The 26,328-nt window shown below is 44.1% G+C and overlaps 1 protein-coding gene across 3 annotated transcripts in view; it reads left to right on the plus strand.

The window, feature by feature from the left end:
• Positions 1 to 26,328, plus strand: part of Slc22a3 (solute carrier family 22 member 3) — a 93,916-nt gene that overhangs the window by 33,233 nt on the left and 34,355 nt on the right. For all 3 annotated transcript variants that reach the window (XM_021221538.1, XM_029533021.1, XM_029533020.1), the window contains exons 2-5: positions 9,823 to 9,926; positions 14,438 to 14,592; positions 15,746 to 15,914; positions 16,826 to 16,943. In XM_021221538.1, coding sequence (XP_021077197.1) covers positions 9,823 to 9,926; positions 14,438 to 14,592; positions 15,746 to 15,914; positions 16,826 to 16,943 — 546 coding nt within the window. The remainder of the gene's footprint in view (positions 1 to 9,822; positions 9,927 to 14,437; positions 14,593 to 15,745; positions 15,915 to 16,825; positions 16,944 to 26,328) is intronic.

Raw genomic sequence — 26,328 nt, forward strand, 5'->3', positions numbered from 1 at the left:
TCTTGATTTTACAGCACAAGCCATTGGTGTTCTGTTGAGAAATTTTTTCCCTGTGCCCATATCTTCCAGGCTTTTTCCCACCTTCTCCTCTATCAATTTTAGTGTCTCTGGTTTTTTTGTTTTTGTTTTTAACTAAACAAAACTAACATAATATTTATCTAGACAGCTGCATAATGAAGAATAAATAGTGATAAGGAAAATATTGATCTTTTCAACAAAAGATTTCCCCTGTCAGATTTGAAAGCTACTTTAAAGTTAAAACGATTTGGGGCTGGAATGATAGGTCATGGGTCAAATACTTAATCTGATGGGGCAGCATGACAATGCTGTAAACTCTGTGATTAAAAAGAAAAAGCCTTACAGGGGAGTGAGGGACATACCACAAGAATGAGACCTGCAGCATCCACTAACTGGGACCCATGGGAACTCTCGGAGATCAGGGAGCCTGTGGGGTATGACCTAGGTCCTCTGCATCTGTGCGATAGCTGAGTCGCTTGGATCCTGTGAGCATCCTAACAGCAGGAGTGGGGCCTGTCCTGGGCTCTTCTGCCTTCTGTGGGGCCCTTTTCCTTCTGCTGGGTTGCCTTGTTCAGCCCTGCTGTGATGATATGTGCCTGGTCCTAGTGTAGCTTGTTATGGTTGACATCTCTGGGAGGCCTGCTCTTTTCTGAGGGGAGGCAGAAGAGGGGAGGCTCTGGGGGAGAGGGGAGGTGGGAAGGTGGGAAGGTAGGAAGGTGGGAAGGTGGGAAGGTGGGAAGGTGGGAAGGTGGGAAGGTGGGAAGGTGGGAAGGGGAGACACTAGGAGAAGAGAGGGAAGGGAAACTGCTGTTGGGGTGTAATATAGAAGAGCAGAATAAAAAAGCAAAAGAGAAATGTATTTTCAATAAAAATGTAATTTTATTCCCCCTCCCCCACCCAAGTCACAGACATGTTCTGAGAAGTTAAAAGCTTCATCTTAGTCACAAGTAAAATTATAGAATTGAGAGTTTTCTGGAAAAGACAGGATGTGTGGTCAAAATTAAGTGTTTAGCATGAGAGCTAAGTGATGTTGGTATCTGCAAAGGCTGGGGGATGGGGTGGCGGTGCTCGGGGGTCTCTACCCCAGGGACTGTGTTTTACTGAGGCCTTGAACAATGATTTGAGAAGCAATGGAAAACTGATGTTGCAGACAGAGCGAAGTTGGGACTCAGAAAGGGAAGAGTGGTGTGAACGCACTGCAGAGGCCTGGCGAGGCTGAGGCAGTGACTAGAGTTGGGCTGTAAGCTTGGAGGAAGCGTCAAGGCGTTCTGGGAAGGGCTTTGGACCGAGTGTTGGGGCATGACTCTTCTGTGGGGATTTCTCTGTGGTGAGAGCCAGCAGGTGTCTCCTATTTCTACCATAACCTCAATAAACACACCGATTCACTGAGGTAGATTTGCATACGATCATTTTTTTGGGCTGTCATCAGTACTATGACAGAACAAACAAACATTTATCTATATGTCCCTAGGGAGGGCCATGTAACGGTCACTCCTTTTTTAAGATCCAGGTAGGAGCTATTACTTCCAATGGATTATTTGGTCTCTAGTGACTACATCTCCTATGGGTTTCCTTTCTCCACATTGATGTAGTACATTCTTAGCATATTGTGAAACCTAGTTACCTTGGTTTTGAACTTTGCATACTGTGGGAATACTGTAGAACTAGGTACCACAACAGCCAGCTCTTCCCCGGTATTCAAGGTTATCTTGGCCTCTGGAACTGAGACTGTTGTTAAAAACATGAGTGAGTATTGTGTATGATTTTAAGTGAATATTGCATTAAAGAGAAGTTAGACTATATTGTCTCAAACCCTAAGGCTTGAGGTATCCTACACTGTCTTGAGAGTCTACACATAAATCTTTTGGGATACCAATGTGGTTGAACTTCAAAAAAAGCTTTAATGTAAATTTATTTACTTATTTTCCTTAGACATACTTTACAACTATGAAGAACAATAGGACCTTTACTAGAAAAATGTAGTCATAATTTGTCCACCAATCTGGGACGATGAAACCGAATCCTACCTAGCATGAGTTGGTCATGGAGCATCTTACCTCCACAGTTCCAGTATCACCCTGATGACCATAGCATTTCATTCAATTGTGTTTCCGATCAATCCTGTGAAATCAAGGAAAGTTGAAATTCTCAAAGTATGTACTCATAATGTCAGGAGTTATCATGTTTTTCTTTAAAACACAGAACATTCATTCTTTAAATGATTCTGTAGTCTAAAAGTAATTTTCCCAGGTGATTTTAAAGTATGGGACAGAGTAATATTGTCCTGTAGGTAGTATTTTACAAATACCAAAGTGTGTGCTTCCATCCAAATTGATTTGTCTTAGAAAAAAAGAAAGTCTTTCTTCAGATTGACACAGACTGAGCACCCCTAGGACGTGGACAATATAGGATCAGAAAGCAGAAGGTTTGAGCTAGAGGAACTAGAACAGACCCATAAACTGGTTGACCAACAGGAAATTAGCTGACAGACCAATAGGAAGTTAGCTTGTAGATCAACAGGAAATTAGCTAACAGATCAATAGAAGGTTAGCTGATAGACCAACAGGAAATTAGCTGGTAGACCAACAGGAAATTAGCTGGTAGACCAACAGGAAATGAGCTGACAGACCAACAGGAAGCTAGCGGATAGACAATGGGAAGTTAGCTGATAGAGAACAGGAAATTAGCTCATAGATTAACAGGAAATTAGCCCCAGGGCTGACAGTGAAAGGAGCCAGGACAAGGAATGGAGGAATCCTTGTGCTCAGTTCCCAGAGAGGATCCTCATGTCATACAGATTGGATGGCAGCAGGGCAGTGTCCCCTCTGGCTCTGCTCGCACATCATCTGCTTTCTGATAAAACTTCCAAGAGGCTGTGACCCACGGACAGAGGGCACATTTCCTGCTGTGCTTCAGAATTGTCATCATTACCTTGGTCTTTTATCTGGGAATTGGGAAGGAGAGACTCTGTGAGCCTTAGGTATTGGATGCTTGCCTCTTTCTTTTCTTAATTAAAAGATTTTAGTTTCTTCTTTTTAGTGGGGGGGGGGGAGGGCGGGGCATCTGAGGATCCAACTGAGACCATGAGGCTGGCTCAGGAAGTGCCCTCATCCACTGAGCCATCTCGCAGGCCCTACCAGTCAGGATTTACTTCTCTGGATGTTGTATTAATTACTTTTGACTGTGACAAATGCCTGACAGAAAAACAAGGAGGAAAGACTTACTGTGGCTCCGGGTTTGAGAAGGAAGAGTCTGTAGTGAGTGGAAAGGCATGGGGTGGGGCGGGGAGTTCCACATAGCTGGTCAGTTTGCATCCTGGTCTCACGGCGTCTGTGGTCAGGAGGCAGGAAGAAATGAGTGCCGTGCTCAGCTGGACTGACTTCTCCATTATTTCTCCTTGTTCAGTTGGAGACCCATGGGATGGCACTGCCCACATTCAGGGTGGACTTGCCATCATCAGTTATTTTTCTCAGTAAATACCTCCAAAGACCTTTTTGGAGGTATGTCTCCCAGGTAATTGTCGACCCAGTCGAGCTGACAGTAGTCAGTGTCACATTAACTGTCCTTGTCACGTTTCTAGATGTGGATAGCAGTGTTTCTCGGCTAATTAAGCCAGGCCCCTGCAAGTTCACATTTCTCAGTGTGCTCTGCATCCAGCCTGCTGACACAGGCCTGGGTGGCCATGTTGTGTGAAGGTGTGCAGGGCCATACTATTAGCAGATAGGAGAGGTCATGCTCTGTCTGCAGGTGTGCAGGGGCATGATGTGTCTGCAGATGTGTAGGGTCATGATCTGTCGCAGGTGTGCAGGGTCATGATATGTCTGAAGGTGTGTAGGGTCATGCTCTGTCTGCAGGTATACAGGGACATGCTCTGTCTACAGATGTGTAGGGTCATGCTCTATCTGAAGGTGTGCAGGGGCATGATGTGTCTGAAGGTGTGTAGGGTCATGCTCTGTCTGCAGGTACACAGGGACATGCTCTGTCTACAGATGTGTAGGGTCATGCTCTGTCGAAGGTGTGCAGGGTCATGCTGTGTCTGCAGGTGTGCAGGGCCATGCTTTGCCTACAGATGTTCATGTCCATTGTGTCCCAACAGAAATACTCCATGTTCCCTATCTGCAGCCCTCACAAAAGGCTTCATTCCAATCTCTCCCATGGCTCCTGTGGGTTTTCTCAGTCCTTGGCTTTTTGGGGCTGGTAGACATATATATTGTCATTATTGTTTATAAGCATAACTGCACCTAGATCAGAGCCTGTGATGACCTAGTGTTGCTTCATTATAATTAAATTACCTCTGCAGATGACTCCCAGGGAAGGTCAGATTCTGAGACTCTAGCTGACATGAAATTTGAGGGCAGACACTGTCCATGCAGTAGTTGGTAGCTTTTACACATCTGTTACATGCTGGGTTAGATTCTGGTTTCGCTGATCTTTAGTGGGGCTCATGCATTTTCTGTTAATCCAAATAATCATAGGGCATACCCAGTGTCAAAAACCACTTAGCGAAACCATCAATTATGTTATTTATTATTGGCATCACGTTCACTGGTCATGGTATAATTAGCATCCTTTATTGAAGGCTTCTCACGTCTCAGGCATTGGATTAAATCCTCTGTCCATCTCATCTCCTCAGCACATGATAGGTCACGGAGGGTTAACAAAACTCACCAGAGGAGGCAGAGCTGGAAGAGAGGACAGAGACAAGCCCTCCAGGTCATTGGACCCCAGAACCATCACCTCGCTTCCCTGAGCCCCAGTAGGAACTGAGAGCCTTTCATCGTTCACATAAATTGACCTTGGCTTTCAAACTGTGTAAGAAGCTGCTCACAAAGACAGAAAGTAGATCTGAGCATCCTTGAAACCTGCTATTTAGAGAAATTATAAACACGTCAAGATGAGTAACTGCATGTCTTCACTGCCAATAACTAAAACAGAGGGATGAGCCATGCATCCTCCATGATGGGAGAGCACAGGCTGGCCTGCCGGGGAGCCCGCAAGTTGTCAAACTGGGCAAACACTTAGATCTCTCCCAGTGTCACAAGCTCAGGCCAAAAGCCATGCATTCGAGACAGCTCTACATACCATTACATTTTGTTAACAATGCATTGACCATGTCTGTGATGAGCTTTGGAGGAGGGATTGGGGACCAGCAGGTTCTATGAACCTCTGTCCCTCAGGGAGCCTCTTTGCCTTGAATTCTGTCACTGGGCTCTGGGCAGTCACCACAGGTCCCTCCAGATGCAGGTGAAGCAAACGCACTTTGGTTCAGCACCAGACTCCCCAGCCCTGAGTGTGCACAAACCCTCCCTGATGATGCCCACCTTGCAGCCTGGATTCCTCTGCCCCATTTACTGTCATCTAAATCCAGGTTGGCATAAGCCTGACTCTTGCACCCTGCCAGTCATTCCTCTGAATTGCTCCCATTCAGTTACTCTGCTTAGATCTCAGTCAGCGTTATTTTTGCTTCACATAAATTGACCTTGGCTTTCAAACTGTGTAACAAGCTGCTCACAAAGACAGAAAGTAGATCTGAGCACTTGCAATGTTCCTCCCCAGCCTCAGCAGCTCAATGCATTAAGGCAAGGTCGCCAACTTCAAGTTAGCTAGAAATGCCCGTGACTCATTTTTATACCTGCAGCTTGTCATAATGGTTCATATCTTATATAAGGAAGCATTAACTTGCTATTATTAAATGATGATCTCCACACAGTTCCACCAGATCTTATTAAAGATGTATTTATTATGACCGTAAGAATTGGAGTTTCAACCCAAAGTGTTTTCTTCACTATTATATTTTCATCACTGTATGGCTCTGTTTGGATGCTTTGATGTTGATTTAGGTTGGAACTTGTCTGTGCAAATCGATGTGTGACTGTTTTGTTCTGTGCCAGATATTGTAGGGGTATACTACACTCAACAATGAAACTGAAGCTGCCATTGGTGGATCCTGCCTTCAGGCCCAGGACTGATTAGGAATGGTTCCATTTATAACTTGCTTGTTGTTTGTTTCTAGAATTCCTGAAGCTTGGTGCTTATGAAGAAAAGAGGTTTATTTAGCTTACAGAGTTAGAGGTTGAAACTCCCAGATCAGGTGATCCCATCTGATTGGCTTCTGCTAAGTACCCCACGATGGACAGGCACCACAAAGGTGTGCATGGGGACTGACTGGCAAGAGAGGGAGCCAGAGGGGACCTCATTTCCTTTTATAGCAACCCACTCTGGAGGGAACAGTGGCCAATGCCTCCCTCAACTGTCCCCCTCCCCCTGATTATCCAAGCATCACCCAGCAGACACTGCTCTTAAAGGTTTCGCCACCACACTGGAGACCAGCCTCCAAAGAAGCTATGTCTGAAGGTTAACACTGCTCAGTTGAGATGAAGGCACTTAGTGCGACTTGGCTTCAGAGACCCTGCCCCTCCCTCCCCTAAAGGCAATTGACCGATGCTGTCTCTTGTGGTTTGTGACTGAAGCCCTTTGACCATCCATCCCATCTCTGGCATGAGACTTCAGTCAAGATCAGCTAAGTTCTGTGGAAAGCCCAGCTGAGTGTCAGAAGCCCATCCCCCATGGTTTGGGGAGCAATGTCAGAAGCCCATCCCCCACGGTTTGGGCAAGCAAGGCCTTCAGAGTATTTGTGTTGTTTTTAACCTTACATTTGACCTTTGTGTACCGGAAAACTCCCATTGCTTTAGTTTTGAGAAAATTTGGAGATTTGCGACTTTCACATATACTGATAACTTATCCAGGAGCTGTACCATTACACACAAAGCAACATAATGTCTATTTGGATTTTAATAGCAGGGAAGGTCTAAGAAAAAGGCCTTAGTTGGAAATCCTTCAGAAATACTTAGTTTCCCTAAAGTTGCCCATGCTTTTTGCAGAACAAGGTATACGTAGCCCTTCCAGCCTTCTGCGAGAGCAGCCTGAGAGTTTTTATCAGTCTGACTTTCCGCCTGTGCCAAGGAGAGCTACTCTGTTAGTATAACGCAGCTTTGAAGATTAATAAGTAACAGGACAGTCACACATAGGCTTATGAGTAGTAAGAATATTTCAATGTTTCATATATATATATATATATATATATATATATACACACATACACATACACATACACATACACATACACATACACATATACATATACATATACATTCGGCTATTGAGATGGCTCAGCAGGCAGAGATGCATGCAGTGTAAGCCAAAAGGCTGAGGTTGAGCCCTGGAACCCATAAACAAGAGAACTGGCTCTGTGGCATTGTCCTCTGACCTCCACTTGGCATGTATGTGCCCCAGCATGCCTTCACATACCCCCGCCGCCCACACCCTAGTAAGTTTTTAAAATACAAGAATGAAAGCGGTTCATAGAAAGGAAGGCTAAACTGAATTGCCCTTCAGAAAACAGACAGCCATGATAAGTCCCTGGGGGAGAGAATTTGGAGAGTGTTATTAGTCAGGATTCTCTAGAGGAACAGAATTAATAGAATGAATATATATATATATATATATATATATATATATATATATATGGAGAGAGAGAGAGAGAGAGAGAGAAACATATATATCATATCTCACATATATATCCCATTTCTCATATATACATATATCCCATGTTTATATGATATATATAATATTTATTCTATATATATATATATATATTATTCCTACAATGATTTGTTGGAGAGACTTACATGCTGTAGTCCAACTATTCCAACAATAGCTGCCTCTTGATAGAAAGTCCAAGAATCCAGTAGTTATTCAGTCCGTGAGGCTGGATGTCTCAGCTGGCCTTACAGTATATATTGGAGCCCCAAAGAGGCAGCTGCAAGGCCAGTGAAGGAATGAGTTTGCCAGTGAGAGTAAAGACAAGCAGGCAGAGAACAAGTGCTTCCTCCTTGCCTGTTCCTTATATAGTCTGCCATCAGAAGGCATGGCCCAGATTTAAGGTGGATCTTCCTATCTGGAAAAGATCCAGATTTAGGGTAAGTCTTCCCCCTCAACTGACTCAATCAAGAAGGATTCCTCACTGGTGTACCTAGCTGCTTGGGTTTTAGACTCTAGACAAGAGAATAAATTTACAATGGGAGGTTCTCTCAGGCTGGGTTATCATGGGCGAGCTGGGCCCTAGCAGCTGTAAACAAGAGGGAAGAAACTGGAAGGCCACAGTACAGGAGGCTTCCTTGTCAAATATCCAGGAACTGAAGGGTTGTGGCCTGATTTCTGGGCAAGAGAGGAGCAGTTAGAGGGGGGTCTCTGATCTAAAAGACACAGAAATACATCTGTGCATTTGTTTAAATACACATGTGTGGTTGACACGTATTTTGTACCATTGCAAGCCAGCATGCTCGCAGTCATAAAAATAGAAATCAGGCTAGATGTATCAGGCTGGGGTCCACCTAACAAAAGGATTATATTGAACTCATTTGGAAGGACTAGAAAAAGAGAGGGCAAAGGTAGGCGCCGTAGTCTTGGTAATGAGCCTCTGCCCAGACTGATGGCCAGCTTTGACATCCCCATCAGTACAGTATATACTGGAATGCCAAAGAAGTGATCTCTAATGCCAGGGAAGAAATGAGCTTGCCAGTGAGAGTGAGGACAAGCAGGCATGTCGTTTATGACTCCAGAAGGAGTGGTCCAGATTTAAGGCAGGTCATCCCACCTCAGTCGGGGGGGGCAGATCCTTTGCCCATGTGTGGCTAGGTCAGGATTGTAAACACTAAATGGCACCTCCAGCCACCAGCCACCACTGTCACAGCCAGAATGGGGACAAGAGCTGCATCAAGACCAGAAGTAGAGCCCTTCCTTCTGATCTCACATTAGCTCGCTAAACCCAAGCAGCTCCACGCCGGCAAAAGAGCCTGTGAAATGCAACATCTATCACTGGTCCCTGGCATGCAGAAAGCACAGAAAAGCAGAAGTTATCTGGTCCAGACAGTGTCCCGAGTATTTCAGAAAATGTGAATAGGCATCTATTTTTAATTAATCCTATATAAATACAGGATATAAAAATCCTTTCAGATTGCTGCTCTTATGGAGGAGTAAGAGAGAGAAGCAGTTTTATAATCAAGAAAATAAGTGGATTTAAAGACAATTTGGGGCATTTAAATTCATACAACGTAAAGGAAGTCACTGCACCTTGTTAAGAGGACCACTCCCTCCAGGGCCATGTGCCTGTCCCAGCAGTTTGAAGCAAATTCTCCTGTGTGGTATTTTATATCTGACACTCCTTGTTTCTTTTCTAAAGCAAAACGTTGGCCTTTCTGGTAACAATCTGTTTGCTTTCTGAGTTTCTTTGTACATTTTTCTAGATGTGTTTGTTACATGTCTAATTCCAGTGGGCAATTACTCTAGATAACCCTTCATAGAATTAGAGTCATGCCTTCGAGAACTGGAATTAATGATTAAAAATCCTCTAATGTATCAAGATTATATTGTCCCAGAAAACTTTTAAGAACTAAATATGAGTTTCTGTACAGCTCACGACAAGTAGAAATATAAATCTCATTCTGCTTGATGATTGGCAGATGAGCATCATAGCACTGACATGCCATACTCACATGTATAGATCAACGTAACAGCATCATTTGTAAGATGTCATAGTATACTCAGAATCTGACCCCTGCAAGCATTTAAACTGACTACAGAAATGCGCACAGATCAATGTATACAAACACGCACGGGATCCATTTTCTAACTTTGTGTGAGGTGTATGGAAACTCTTGGGAAGGTGGTTGCTATATTAAAGAGTCCATGTTTTGAAGATGAACCTCCCTGGGTATCTTCACGTGTACTGCTTTGTTTCCCCAGTTTGACCTCGTCTGCAGCAATGCCTGGATGTTGGACCTCACCCAAGCCATCCTGAACCTGGGCTTCCTGGCTGGGGCCTTTACCTTGGGCTATGCAGCGGACAGGTAGGTATGGGCTAGAGAACCGATTCGTTTATTACACCACACCGCCTGTGTGTGGGGAGAGAAACTCTTTCTATCAACTACATTCAATGTCTTATTCCACCACCCATGGCGCTTACACTTGTTTGGTTCTACTAAGACTTTCTGTCTCAAACTTGCTCTCCTTGTTCCTTGGTAGGGAAGGTGTCCTTGTGGGTCAGAGCGCACCCTGATGAAGGCCATGTCCTGAGGGCAGTGACAGCATAGTTCATGTGACAGATGAGAGGTGGTGTTAGGATGCTCAAAACAGCCCAGTGGTTAGGGTTTGGTTAATTCAGCCATGGAATCTGCTACTCTACATCTTTCTCACTCAGTCATTTTTTTTCTTTAATTATTATATTTTATTCTGCAGATTGTGTTATACCCCAAAGAGATTTTTATCAAATCTCTTTATTTCAGAATGGGAATTATTAGGGGATTTTTTTTTTTCGTGCACATTTCAATTCTTTCCTTGGTGGCTCCAGTTTGGAACTGGATCACATGCTTCTAAATTTTATTTATGTTAGTTTCAGTTTCTGGTTTGTCTTTTTTGGTCTTAGACAGGGTCTTGTTTCTACAGGGTCTCACTGTGTTTATTAGATGAGACTCAAACTCACAATCCCCCTGCCTCTGTCTCCCGAGTGCTGAAATTGTAGGCATGCAACATTATGCCAGCTATTTTTACTGTAACCTCAATTTTTTAAAGTTGGGTTTTGCTTATGTATTTTATCCTGCCTGATCAATAAACATATCTCCTAAAATAACTCCTTTTGGAGAGGACCCCAACTCTAGTCGGGGGCTGAGGGTCTTCCTTTGTAGCTCACTTAGTCCTTTGGAGTGAATGAGCCAGACTGGAGAGAGGGAGCTGTAACTAACCCTGCCTCCTATCAGCGCTGACCACCTTTGCATGTCTGCCCTTCCTTAGAGTGTGTCTGTGATTTGTATTCCTTAAGGAAAGAATGAGAGGGACGTTAATAAATAGGCATATTCCTGTCAGGAGACAGAGCGGCGGGGGCTGAGAGTGAGAGCAAGGGTCTGCGTCAGGACTCCAAGTGTGGACTTTACGGAGTTTATGTTATCATCACGAGCATGAGGCTGAGCAAGCTGAAAAGTCAGTAGCCCTTCCCACATAGGAGGTCACATGGCAAACTGCTGTTCCCCAAGTTGGAGAGCTAGGCAGACGCAAGTAACTAGCACTTAGTGGGGCAGAGGCTCCTGGGTAATGAAAACATGACCTGAATTGCTGGAGGGTTGGAGGCTTGTCATGTGAACAGCTCTGAGAGTGAAAGCCCTAGGAGATGGTACAGGTGTAAGTCAGTTGTATAGGACAGGAAAGAGGAGAGGAGGGAAGGGGCAAGGGAGGGAGGGAAGGAGGGAGGGAGGGAGGGAGGGAGGATGGACGGAAGGAAAAAGCAAAATCCAAGGGGGCTTTAGTCACCACATTCCTTGGAACTGCAGTTACAGATGTTTGTGAACCCCAGTGTGGGTGCTGAGACTCGAACCCAGATCCCCTGGAAGGGCAGCAGGGCTTCTTCTCTGCTGAGTCATCTTTCTAGCCCCAAGTTCGTGATGTAAGTCTGCCAGGTTTTCATTCTGACTATCAATAGAAATAACTCCATGCTTCTGTTCATAGTAAATTATCATGCTAATAACCAAAGTAGAACTCATAATATTAATACTAGGCAGGGCAAACTTCACAAGGAATACACAGATTAATTATAATTATTCAACAAGACACAACAATCTTTAACATATATGTGCCTAACAACAGAGTCTCAAAATGCAGGATGCAAAACTGATGGAGCCATAGGGAGAAGCAGATGAGCTCCTCATTGCAGAAACTCTAATGCTTTCTATCTAAAATGTAAAAATCCAACCAACAGAATATTACAACCAAGATGGAACTGAATTCAACAGCACCATCAACCGACTAGATACATTGGGCACCAATAGCAAAATACAGGTTTTTCTCAAACACATAACAGACCTTAGTAAAGTGAATACTCTGAGCTATAAAATAATTTTAATGAAATTAGAGAAATAGAAAGTCATACCACATTTGATCTTTGTCTCCAAGAAATTGAACCATAAATCTGTAACAGGAATCTGGAAATCCCCACAATACTTAAAAACTAAGCATTGTACGTCTGCTAACACAACGAAGAGATCACAAGAGAAATGTGGAGTATTTTAAACCCAGTGAAGATAAATAAAAAAAAACTTACCAGATTTTATGGGTATGGAAAAAAAATGCAGAAGGGGGTTATAACATTCGTATGTTTACTAGAACATAAGCTTTATCTAAAACTCATCGTTTAAGTTTATACACTAAGTATCAACAACAGCCATGACCAAATTAAATTCAAAGTAAACAGAAGAAATTAATAATATAAATCAGAACAGAAAAGCCAAATTGAAAACAGTAAGTCAATAGAGAGCATTAATAGAGTCAAAAGTTGGGTCTTTAAAAAGCCTTAGCTAAGCCTCTTAGCTAAGCCAACTGAGAGGCGAAAATAGGACTTAGATTAATGATGCCTTAAAAATGGCTTCAAATCCCATAAACTTTAAAAAGACAATAAAGGAACAATAGAAATGACTTTGTGGCCCCAGATTTGACACCCAAGATCAAGCAGGTCTGCTCCTTGAAACACATAACCCACCCAAACTTACATAAGTAGTATATCATTTTAATAGGCCTATGCCCATTAAATAAATAGAGTCAATAATTCATCTTCCCAAACAGGAAGCGCCAGGTTCAGATTTGGGGCAGGTAAACTCTACCACATAGACAATGAATTACACCCAGTGCTTCTATTTCTTTCAGATGATAAAGATAGGGGAAGCACATCCTAACTTATTCTGTAAAGTCAGCCTTACCTTACTGCCCGAACCGGTGACCATATCAGGAGAAAAATAAAACATTAGCTTTCAAAAACAGAGATGCAAAAGCACAGGGCAAAGGTTGGAGAAATGGCTCAGTGGTTAACAGCACTGGTTGCTCTTCCAGAGGACCCAGGTTCAATTCCCACTACACATAGGGCAACTCACAGTATCTGTAACTCCAGTTCTAGGGGTTCAGATGCCCTCTTCTGGCCTCTGCAGGCACTGCACCCACATAATGCAGAGATATATTCAGACAAAACACTCAAACATATAACAATTTTAAAACCAAATAAATACAGGATAATATACTATATAATATATTAGCAAGCATGTAGAACCACAGAAACTGTTGTTCATTGCTGCTGGGACACATAATGGCACAGAAGAGGGGAAGTCGGTTTGTCAGTTTCTTGCAAAACTAAATGCACTAGAAATTACAGTTTTGGTATTTACCCAACAAAGCTAAAAATGTACAGCCACATATAAACACTTGCTTGAAGCTTACAGAAAAATTATGTGTAATTACAAGCATCTGAAGAAGCTAAGATGTTCTGCAATAGGTATATAGAACATTTTATCAAGTTGCCTAGTATGGAGACAGTGGGAAAGTCTGTGGCCTGAAACCCTAGTGTGAACGCCTTGGACAATAATATCTGTAATGATGTCACCTTTAGCTTATTAATTGTTACAGGTGCATCACTAAGTGTCGGTGATGGGGATAAGCCAAGCATGTGTGACAGGAGAACACTGTATTTTTCTGTTTAAATTCTGTTCAAACCTAAAACTGCTTTTAAAAAAAATAAAGTTGACTTTTAAAACATATTGGTAAATTAAGGCTGCTTCCATCTCTGCCCTTGATGCAAAAATGCAGAAGTAAGGGTGTTGTTGAGGATATTTGTAAGGAAAACTGCAGAGAACGAAAGCTCTCACGGGTCACTGACAATGAACTCCCATAATCCAGTCATCTGTCACAACTACAAAGAACTGGTTTGTGCCAGACTGGGCAAACCAACCATAGTACCCTGTCACTTTGTCTGAGCTATTTAACTATAGTTCTATAACTCATGAAAAAAAATACCAACACACATTGATTAGGAACTTTATAGCGAGTTTTCACGTTAGAACTCTTTGTTCCTTACCACTCAAGTTAGAAAATGGGGGTGGGAGGGGAGTAAACAGAACCGGAGTCTTCGGGAGCTCAGGAGTTTGTGCAAGGTCATGACAGGCGACTGGAGGGTTCGGTAATGTGCCAGGGCTGTTTCATCCTGTCTCCTCCCCCTCCCTGAGACTCCACCCACAAAATGACCCGCACCGGTCAGGACCAGGCCAGCAGGGAAACTGGATTCAAGAGCAGCATTGCAGAGGAGGTCACCACCTGGGAGTCTTCAGTCTCAAAGACATGCGGGCTGTTAAGTTTATAATATCATCCTGGAGATGAGTTCCTTTTTCTCTAGGTTCATAGGTAGTATTATCAATATTGTTTACTGCAATGGTAAGTTACAGAGGACATGTTTTCCTTTGAACATTTGGCTTCTTTTTGCACGCTGTCTAATTCTGTCTCCATTACGTTGATGATGGTGTTTAAGGTTCTCTTTCTTCTCTCTCTCCTCAAGATATGGCAGGCTCATCATTTACTTAATATCCTGTTTCGGCGTTGGCGTCACAGGAGTCGTGGTGGCGTTCGCGCCCAATTTTTCTGTGTTTGTAATCTTCCGCTTCCTGCAAGGGGTGTTTGGAAAAGGGGCCTGGATGACTTGCTTCGTGATCGGTGAGACTTGTCTAGTTGCAACAACTCCTCTGTGTGACGATTAGCGTGGGGGGAGAGGTCTAGCTCAGCTTCCCCTAACACTAAATCTTGGACACCTCCTGGCAGCAATTCCACAAGTGGGACAAGGGTTTGGGGTGGGATTCTGCTTGCGTCCAGGGACGGGAATGCTGTTTTAAATTGGGAACCAGATACAGACTAGAAAACACTGCCCCTTGCTTGTGTTCCTTTGATCCAAGCTGTTCCCTTTGGCTCTAATTCGAATCCAAACCAGCCACCTACTTCAAGTGGTGGAGGATTCATGACCAAGGAAATGAGGGAGGACCTCTGATGTCATCGTCCCAGATGTCTGGACTTCCAATCCCTCCCGTGACTACTGTATAAGACCCTAGCAGGAGTGTTTTAGATGCCTGCAGGAAAGCTCTTTTTATGATGGGAAAAGGAAAGAGCGTACAAGGAGGGACTGCGAGTTACTGTCTGGACCAGAGAGATTACTGAAGTGTGTGGCATGTTTAACACAAACCAAGTCTATGTGGATGTTTGAAATTGTGATGTTAGGACAGTCACAAGGCAGTGAGTGTGCCTCAGATTACTGAGAACAACAACAACAACAGCGACAGCGATTAGTGTTGCTGAGGAGGTCAGGATTCCAGCAACAGAATTTCCCAGGTGGATTTTAGAGATCTGTCACATCTATGAAGAGTCAAACTATGGGATTCGTAATCTAGACAGTCTAATGATGGGAAGCCCTGGCTGAGTCTGGTGCCCATGGCAACTGTTCAGAGAGACTATACTGTACAGATCCTTAGAGTCACGGTGATAACATTGAGCTAGCTTGATGTGTTTATATTGATACTTATAATGACCCTCACAACAGCCATGTCGAGGTGTCCTGAAACCAGCATAGGCATATTGCCCTTCTCAATCATAACCGGAGGGTGCTGGCTTGGGTTCCTGAGGATAAGGGCAAAGAAAAGTTCATTTAAGGAACTGGGAAAGCCATCTCCAGCGCTTCTGCACAGGTGGAAGCCTCCATGTCCTCATGTTCTAGAACATTCCAGTAATGTTGATAGCTATTTTTCTTTTAGACAGGCGTCAAGTCTGTTTGCTCTGAGGCTGAGAAATTCCCTAATCTCTTGTGTCTGTTTCCTTCCAGTGACGGAAATAGTTGGTTCAAAACAAAGGAGGATTGTGGGAATCGTGATCCAGATGTTCTTCACGCTCGGGATCATCATTCTTCCTGGGATTGCCTACTTCATGCCCAGCTGGCAGGGCATCCAGCTAGCCATCTCGCTGCCCAGCTTTCTCTTCCTCCTCTATTACTGGTAATGGGATTTTGGTCATTATCATATCTATTCCATGGCACATGCGCATACAGCCCAAAGCAGTGTGCAAAAGAAGGCAATGGAGGGGATTTCCTAAATCTCCAGGAGGCCCATGGCTTAGAGCATCAGTAGAGAAGTTTGACAGCCTAGAGAGATTATTGGCTGCTTGATTGGCAGTTATCTACAAACAGTAAAATGCCCCAATACCGAACTCCAGCTTAAGCGGTTGTGTTATCATTTATCCCTTTGCAATGCCTTCATCAGAACGGTGAGATAACAAACCCGGTATCTCAACATGCAGATTAAAGGATATAAAGATCAATTAAGCAAATTAGCATTCTTTGATGAATGAGATGTTAAGAGTGTCAGAGAATTAAATTATCAAGATGGTATATATATATATATATATATATATATATATATATATATATATATNTATATATATATATATATATATATATGTATATGTGTGTATATATATATATATATACATATATATATATATATGCATTTGACTCTTACCAGGGTGAATATAATTTATTCCCCTCACTGAATTTTAATATATGGGTAAGCCAGGCCCCATGAATAAGGTAAAGACTGCCTTTTCCGAAAGACTCACTAGTCATATTTGTAATCATAGACACAGGACTGTAGGATTCCCTGCTCTTGCAAAACCTATGCCCCATGGAGAATTTTTTTTATAGCCAAGTAATCTTTTTTTTTTTTTTTTTTTTTTTTTGCCATTCTGTGTAAATTTGCAAAGAAATTCACTTCTGAGAGCCTGTTTTCAATTCTGAGACCTAGCCTAACTTGTAAGCTAATCATTGCAAGATCTTTTTAATGGGAAGAACCCCCCGGGCTTCTGGGATTCCAGGTTTCTAGCCTAATTCAGGCGTCATCTCACTCACCAGGGTGGTCCCCGAGTCTCCCCGCTGGCTGATCACCCGGAAGCAAGGGGAGAAAGCCCTGCAGATCCTGAGGCGTGTGGCTAAGTGCAACGGGAAGCACCTCTCGTCCAATTACTCAGAGGTAACATTACTCACCACTGGTAGTAAACTGTTAGGTTGGGTGAATTAACTCTTTACAACTTCTGTGCCTGATGCTCCTTCATATCTGTACACACACACACACACACACACACACACACACACACACACACACACACTGGCCTGAACCGGTTTTAGCTGAGGTTAATTGATCATCTCGGCCACATTTTAGTAGTTACTCTGGGGTGCTTGAACTAGTATCCTTTGCTGTAGCTGTGTCTGTCTCCTCATTCACACTGGTTACAGAACCTCCACATCGGGGTCTTCCCCATGGGTCAGGCTCAGCTGCTGGTTACTCTCCCGTTTCTTTCTTCCTCCCCACCATCCCCGGTGTTTGGGATTGAACCTGGCGTCTTACCCATGCCAGGCAAGCTCTCTACCACTGAGCCATCTCTGTGACCTGAAGAATAGTCTTTAAAAGTAGCTTTAGAAATGCTATTGCTTTGCATAAGATCTTGAGCGATGATATACTATTTCAGTTTTAGACTTAACATTTACTTCCCTCTCTTTGTCCCTCCTCTTCCTCATTCCCCAACCCCTTTGCTTTCTTTCTTTCTCTCCCTTCCTTCCTCAGCAAAAACCTTTGGAGGCCTCTGCCCACCCACCCCCACCCCCTCCACCCCGACCCATGACCTCCTCACCTCTACACTCCAGCGCTACACTGAGAAAATGAGCAGCTCACTATTTGCCCTTTGGAAGGTGTGAGAAATGGCTGAAGATACAGCACATATTTAAAATAACCTCTTGACAGTAAACACATAAAGCAAAGGCCAAGCGAGCGCAGCATAGCGGAGGGGTCATCACTAAAGCAAGAGTAGAGAGCAATTCTTAGAATGCATGAACCTCGGCCCAACCCTTGAAGAACGTTAGCCTGTTAACGCTGTTGTCAGTATAGCTTTGTGTTTGCTCTGATAGGAAATGGAACTGGTTGGTTCATCATCCTCCCTGGAGTGTCCAAGAGCTTGGTGGGCACGCCCAGACTCTGACTCCTCCCTTCTCAGAGGCGGTGGCAAGCCATCGCTGCTATGCTTATCGATGTTCAATATGAATGTGCTCTCAGTGTTGCATACTGGTTAAGAACGAGTCTTCAGATCTACTCATCTGAAAGGTTTAGCAAAGGCACAGCATGGCCTTTTGGGACCACTAATATGTCTTCTATCCTATTACTCTTTTGGGGGAACATTTGAGATGGGAATTCCTCACAGAGAAGAAATAGTTCACAACTCTACCAACCTCCTTTTACCTCGCTGTAGGTCCTCACAGTTGGGTCAAGGTGGTGATTAGGTGTTTAGGGCATGTGTGTGTGTGTGCGTGTGTATACATGGGTGCACATACACATGGATAAACGTGTGTGCATGTTGAGATGAGAGGATTCAACCTTAGATGTTGTTCCTGTGGCACCGATACTTTTCTTTTTGAGACAAAGTCTCTCACTGGCCTGAAAGTTTCCAAAGAGGTTATGTTGGCTGTCCAGAACCCCCCAGGAGTCCACTCGCCTCTGCCTCTCCAAAGCTAGAATTAAAGGCCCAACTTTTTTCTACCTGAGTTTGGAGGTGAAACTCAGGTCTAAATACTTGCAAAGCAAGAACTTGGCTGACTGAGCCATCTCTCTAGCCCCCGGTTTTAATGATCAAGTAAATATTTTTCCATCCCCTTAAGCGGGATGCTGAAGACACTGCACACATAGTCCCAGGGGTGTATGAGCTAGATCAAGGTTGGTGAGAACGTAGAAACAACAGCTGTCTGTTGATGGCTGATGATCTAATGCTACAGCCGTCTAAGGGTGGGCAGATGTGCTGCTCCATTTCCAGCACTCTCAGAGACTCCCAGTAAAGATCATGCTAGCATGGGGGAGCTCAGCATCCTACATGATTGTGCTTGTAAAAGATCCTGAACTTGGATCCAGGGGCCTCTGAGTCATCGTGGCTCTTGTTTGAAGCCAAATAGGCCAGAGGTTTCCATCCAAAGCCAGACCTGACTCCCTAAGGAATTTATTGTAGAAGCCTAGCTGTATTGGCCAGCATTTTGATACCAGAGCTACATCTACTGCTTCTATGTTTCCTTCTAATGATGGCTTTCTTTATTGATTGTTTTCTTTAAAGTTTGTTTTAATAAAAGCAAAGGTTTATGTGTATAGATAGTTTGCCTACATATGTCTGGGCCACATCCATGCGGTGCCCACACAGGCCAGAAGAGGGCATCAGATCCTCTGAGACTGGAATTACAGGTGCTTGTGAGCTGCCGCCTGGGTACTGGGGACTGGACCTAAGTCCTTTGGAAGAGCAAACTTCCAAACTTCTTAACTTTGAAACCATCTCTCCACCCCCTACCCAAGTGTAAAAAAAAAAAATTAATAAAAAATTTAAAACATACTAAGATAGGAAAATAGGTGAATGACTCCACGTTTCACATAGAACCCCTAATTGCTGGCTCGTCATTAACCTTGAAGTTTCTCTCCTCTCCCTTCTCCAATCCACTGGACGGCTACCCTGGCTGCATCTTGTGACATTTCTCTCTGATGCAGAAGCATAAACACATTGATTCAACTCTGGGATCATGGTACTGTCCTCAGGATACTGCTGAATGAACATTAAGGAAGATACTCGTGTGACTCTCAGACTCAATGCAAATAATCAAAGCTGTGACCCAGTTGCTGGGACTCATAGCTATGGGGAGGGCACGCAAGGAGAATGATAGTATCCAAAATATAACTTCAGTATCGCTACTCTAAGAATAAACAGTTAAACCTACTGTGGAGCTTGCTGGGCACCAAGGAGAGCACATCTGTGAGGGACTGATTGTCTAGATTAAGGCTAGTCTCTGGGAATGTCTGTGAGGGATTGTCTTGATGTGGGAAGACTATCTTAACTGTGGGCAGGACTACCCCCCTGTGTGGGCATCCAATACATTGAGTGTTTGCATGCAAGAATTCATTGCTGTCTGCTCTTGATGGTGGATGTAATGTGACCTTTGAGCTTTTTAACTGATGTGACTTCCCTACCACGATAGGCTGCAAACTGGAATTATGAGTTAAGTTAACCCTTTCCTCCCCTAAGCTGCTTTCGCCCTAGCCATGGGGAAAGAAACTGAGATATCTAGTATCAACCAGCAAGGTATCATTTCCCATTCCCCAGTTGTCTCACAGTGGCTTGTAGCTCTGGGATGCCATCGCAGCCTCGTGGCATTTATAGATCGTGATGGTTTGACGTGCCTCTATGAGTTCTCTATACGTTTCTCTTCTGCTGCTTTTCCTAACAGCTCTGTGAATGAAGAGTGGTAAGCAGGTTTTTATTTAAGCAGACCTGTCGGACATGTAGCTAGCCCATGGGCTGCCTGTGGCCAAAGGAAAACTATTAATACCTCTAAGAGAAGAATTCTGAATTCACTTAAATATTATGAGCTACGTGTGTGATTTTTTTTTTGTAACTCAATTGCCCCATTCTTTGAAGATGACAACCCTCCTGTCACATTGTCAAATGGTTGAACACACCTTATTGATTCCATTTCTAAGAACCCATTAACACAATCCTCTGTCTTTGTATTCCTTTTAAGTTCAGTAGTCAGAGCTAGAGTTTAATTGAGTTCAGGTTTGATATTTTTGGCAAGCCTACTTCTTAAGTGGCTCAGTACATTTCCAGAGGAGCTATCTGCTGCCTGCTTGTCTCTTTGGGGATGTCGCTGGGACTGACAGTCATTGCCTGGGTGGATTAACTAATCAGGAGTTACAAAGAACTAATTTTCAATTCACCCTTCATTGCTACATTTATTCTTGGGATATTTATATAGATACTCAGGTTTCTTACCAACTTTTGGTTACTCTTGAATAGGGTTGTCTAGGAAAGGAGGCTACATGTTTAGCTCCTTTTTTTTTTCCTCCAAAAGTGGATTGGTCCCCAACGTCCTCTAAAAAGAGTTCAATGAGTTGCATTCTTCAGTCTCCTTGTCAATTAGTTCTCCGATGCCCATGAAGCTTAATAGTGTGCAAAATGCATCTTATGATAACCCAGAAATAATGAGCCGCAACACAGACATTCCACTTGAACTCTAACACCAAGATCAAAGCAGGACCCTACCATGCTTTGTGTTCCATAATAAGCATGCCCGGTCAGTTACGCAACTATCAGCCACTCGAATAAGTATTGCCGGAGTCGATGTTGGGACCGCCTTGAAACCTCATGTTTACACAGTTACCTCACACGGCGTCGCTGTTCCCCTGCACTTCACACTCATCATATAAACTCAAGGACATTCAGAGCCAGGGCAGTATTGGACAGTGCTTTCCTACCAGCAAAAGAAGTCTCTCTTCAGCGAATCCCAACTCTTTCAAGTTATCATTTTTTAAACTGCCTTGTTCTTTGAGACCTCTCTAATTCCTGCTTCGTCCTCAGGGTGCCCGCCATAGGGAGCAGAGGAAAGGTTGGATCAGGTAGGAAAGAGTCTGGCTGGATTTCGAACAGCCAGAGGCACTTTGGCCACCTGCCAAATCCAGCCAATCCCTCTGTTGACAGCAGAGTTCCTACAAACCTTGCTTTGGGCTCCCCGTGTATGCTCTAGATTACAGAAGATAACCTAAATTCAGTCCAAACAAAGGTCACCCTGGTCCCGAGGCATTAGCCAATGCAGAAAAGAAACGGAAGAAAATGGCTTCTTTGGATTCAATCCAACCCACTCAGCCGAGGGGATATGTAATGTGGGTGGGCTGCTCAGGGAATCGTCTCAGTTGTTATCTCTTTGTCTGGAAGTATTTTCCTATTTGTTGTTCAGTTTTTCATTGGTGTATATTTGTTGTACAAAACAATGGGTTTCGTAATGACACTTCTGTTCATGTGTATCATGTAGTTTGACTATATTCACATGCACATAACTGCCTTCGGTTATACCTCAAATGAATGCTATTCAGCTCATGGCTCCCGAGCTCTTGGAAGCCTTAGCTTCATTGAAGAAATAGCCTGCAACACAAAATACAGAGAGGATTCAAATATCAAAGTGACTACTGTCCACAGAGAACGTAAGTCCCCGAATCAGAACTAGATGCTCAAATAGGTTGGGTGGTTTGTGGAAATTGGGGAGAATCCATGGATGAGCGGGATTTCCAGTCATGAGCAGTATCGATGCAGGATTAGCTTATGCTGCTAGCCTGGCCATTCTCAGACTTTCAGCATCTGTATGCTGTAATTGTCAGGTGTAGTGAGGAACAGGAATAAAATTCTTAGTATATCTGTGGTAGTTACAGCATGGGCGTAGTACAACACTGTGGGTGTCACAAGGTCTTTAAGGGCATCCACTGCCCTACTAGACCACTTGGTAAAAAGTAAAACATCTTTTATTGCACTTATGAGGTTCTAGCATACTCCGGCAACTGATTCCCCCCCCCTCTGGTATCAGTTTGAATTTACTTCCCACCATTTGGAACATGCTATATCTTGTCTGACACCTGGCCAAAGGTGCTCAGTTCAACTTACATGATAGGTACGCAGTAGTTTTGTGTGAAAACCGAATACCATGTATGGAAGGAAATGATACGGGTGGGCACATTAAACACCAGCATTTGCTTGAGGATAGGGCCAAGTGCTGCATGCTCAGGATTACAGAAGAAATGGGCAAGCATTCTTGATAGTAGCAGACTTGGTCTATTGGTGAATGATGGAGAGCTTATCTTTGTTTCTCTCTTACTATGAAAAGATGTTATCAGTAGTAGTCCCCTGTAAAACGGTCGTATCATCCAGCTGCATCCTTTGCCTCCTGACTTACACTGATGTTGAACTTCCCCGGCCTGTGTCAGACTCAGCTGCATTGACTGAGATCTGCCAGGCACGGGTTTCAGCGGCTCTCTTGCTCTTCCATCTACAAGGACAGCACATACCGGGTCAGTGCTGTCCCTGGGCAAGAGCCTCTGAATGAGCAGAGCCACACTCTGAGGTGTGGCCACACCAGCTGAGCTGGGAGGCCTTGTCGATCGCGGCCAGGAGTTCAGTGTCTTCTTAAAAACCAAGCCTGCTCCGTGAGTCTCCATGAACTCCAGATGGGAGATGGGAGTGGGTGGGCATTGTCTTCACACAGTTGAGGTTCACAGGAGTGGCCAGTCGATCCTAATAGCGCTGTTTTAGTTGCTAGAGACAACAAGCATCTGGCTCTGCAGAGCTTTTGACTGAGGTAGGTCCGCTTACTGCTTGGAAATGCTCACACCATCTCCCTCATTTCTGTGTGAAAATCCCCTGGTTCCATTGACTCTGAGTGCACAGATGTAGACACTTTGACCTCGTGGTAGGTGGGATGTTTTCTGCCCTCTGACATCGGGCCGGGCTTTGCCATGTGATTTAGCTGGTGGTAGATGGCCAGATGCAGTACAGCTGGGCTTGAATGTGCTTGTGTGGCTGGGCCTTAGCCCTGTTCTTCATCCAAGAATAAGAGGAAAATATTCCCGGGCTTACCTGGTGGTCCCAGAGGATCCTGAAGCGGAATTACTCTAGCAAGGATTGCCCACAACTAAACCAGCCACCTACACAAATCTACACAGGAATGTGACCTAAACAAATGCTGATTGTTTATACTACCCAGATTGCTGCGTGCTGTGTAGCCTTATTCATCAGGAGCTAATGCATTGAGAGCACAAGCACCACTGGACTGAGCTGCTCAGACCTCAGCAACTACCAGTACTGAGTCAGCATTCTTGACTAAGGGATTTTTTAAAAATATTTTTTATACTTGATTTATGCATTCAAGCTGGTTACGTTTTTTTTATTATTATTAATCTTTAAAGTTTTTTTTTTTTTACAGCCCAGTCTTTATTCCCCTCTCAGTCTGCCCTCTGACTGCTCTTCATCCCATACCTAACCCCACCCCTGGTCTCCAAAAGGATGTGCCCCCCCTATCCCACCAGACCTCCCCACTCCCTGGGGACTCAAGTCTCTCGAGGGGTAGGTGCATCTTCTCTCACTGAGGCCAGACCAGGCAGTCCTCTGCTGTATATGGGGGGGGGGGGGCTCTCATATCAGCTGGTGTATGCTGCTTGGTTGGTGACTCAGTGTCTGAGAGATCTCTGGGGTCCAGGTTGGCTGAGAATGCTGGTCTTCCTATGGGGTTGCCCTCCTCAGCTTCTTTCAGCTTTTCCCTAACTCAACCACAGGGGTTCCCGGCTTCTGTCCATTGGTTGGGTGTAAGGACCTGCATCTGACTCTTTCAGCGGCTTGTTGGGCCTCTCAGAAGGCAGTCATGCTAGGCTCCTGTCTGTAAGCACACCATAGCATCAGAAATAATGTCAGCAGGCCTTGGGGCCTCCCTTTGAGCTGGATCCCAATTTTGGCCTGTCACTGGACCTCCTTTTCCTCAATCTCTTCTCCACTTTTGTCCCTGCAGGAAGAAAGAATACTAAAAGCTTGACTAAGGGATTTTAAAAGCCTTTTTCTTCCAAAAGCATGACCTCTCCACAAGTGGGAAAAATTCTCAGAGAGAGTAGCAGGTTACAACCGTAGGTAACAAGATCCCTGATACCATGGACTGAAAGGCCCATACACATCGGTGAGGTTTTCAAGCCATTCTGGCTCTGCCAGCCCTCAGGCTTGATTAGAATTTCCTCATGAGCTCACTGCTCATAGCTAATCTACAGCTTATCAACACACATTCTCTCCTAGACATGCTCCTGAGACGTTCCCACCATGACATCAAGAATGGATGTCTGAGCTTCTTGCTCCCAAAGGGATGTCTCTGAGCTCATGATTAACATCAGAGACCCCACGAGGGAAGGTTCAAACTCCCCCATCTCAGTTACTAGACAGACTTCCAGCTCTTGAGCTGTGCTCGCTCTTGTGTGTTAATGAACTGCTGCATAGACGGTAGTGTGTCCATGAAAAAGCACCTTTCAGTCTGAGAAAGCTTGGACAGTCCCTTTCTGTGGTGGTGTGGATACGTCTGTGTGGATACGTCTCTCAAAAGAGAGGTTTTGTCCTCCTAACCCTGGCTCTTTACAGGAGAGCTGGGTAGTGATTCTAACTTCTGTATACCCCACTGGGGCTCTGTGGCCTTTTTCTGGGCTGTTGGGATTAAAGTTTGTTTTACTTTTAATTTTGTGTACATATGGAGAGAGAAACATGCATGCAGTGCCTGCGGAGGCCAGAGGTATTAGATTCCTCCAGAGAAGGAGTTATAGGTGGCTTGTGAGCTAGGAACCAAACTCAGGTCCTCTGGAATAATGGTGTGTGCTCTAATTGCTGAGCCATGTAGTCAGCCACACTGCATTTTTTTTTAATTGATGTGTTTAGTTGTTGGCTCCAAATTGAGATACAAACACTCTCACATGAAATGCTGGAGGTGCTCCAGTCAGTCAGGCCTATTTCAGTGCAGGGATGAATGCCAAAACAGTGAAGGTGTCGGAAAGACACTCCTGGAAGCCCACCCAGAGCTAGCTCCTTCACAGAGCTAAGAGTGCTGGTTCTGCAAGGAACACCCTCATCCCTCATCCCTACAGTGCTGTCTGATATTGACAGCTACGGCGTGCATGCCGTCACCCTCAAATATTCCTGAACGTATGAGAAATACTGAGAAACTTGGCAGCGCACAACTCAAAACACCTTTCAGGCATGGACTAGCTCAATAGGCTTCCGACTTTAGGGAATGGCCTGAGTCCTGTGAGCACTTTGTATTGACATGAATTTCTGTCGTTTCCACATCTTTTAACATTTTGAAAGTAAGACAGCAATAGATACTGTAGGCAAGTTGGCTGTGTAAAAGCACGATGAAATAACCAAGCAGACAGAGATGGCTCAACTATGATGTCCTGCACTCCTTTCCCAAGCTTGACAGACAATAACTTTAAGTTAAAAAATATAAAAATAAAATATCTGCCAAAAACCAGCTTCTAGAGAGTGGAGTAGGGAGGAGAGCATCCAGTGACTTTCATTGAATCAGAGATGCAAATGACCTGGGCCGAAGGGGTCAGAGAAGGCTTTCGGGATGTCTCGCCAAGGCGTAGTGTTGTAAGGCTCAATCAAGTAGCAGGGTTTCATCTACAACTCACACTCATTTTCCATTTGGAAATAACTTTGTGTGTTGTTCTTTCTTCCACCCTACTCCACCCATTTTCTTCTACCCTTTCAACCCCCTAGCACTAGATAGGAGAACAGAAAGAATAGAAGAGAAAGAAAGGGGTAAAATTCATCACTAGACCTCCTCTGATCAGGGGCATCGAGTTCCTTTCAGCAAGTTTGATCTCTACCATCAGGATATCTAATTTCTTCTTCTTTTTTGCACAGGACCTACTTAACAAACCAACAAACAAACAACAACCTACTAACTGTAACAACAATCGACAACTCTCAGGGTTCTAGCATTTATATACCCTCTAATCCTGAGCACTCCGACCCTGAGCACTC

This window comes from Mus pahari, chromosome 21, assembly GCF_900095145.1.
Source record: "Mus pahari chromosome 21, PAHARI_EIJ_v1.1, whole genome shotgun sequence".
NCBI lineage: Eukaryota > Metazoa > Chordata > Mammalia > Rodentia > Muridae > Mus > Mus pahari.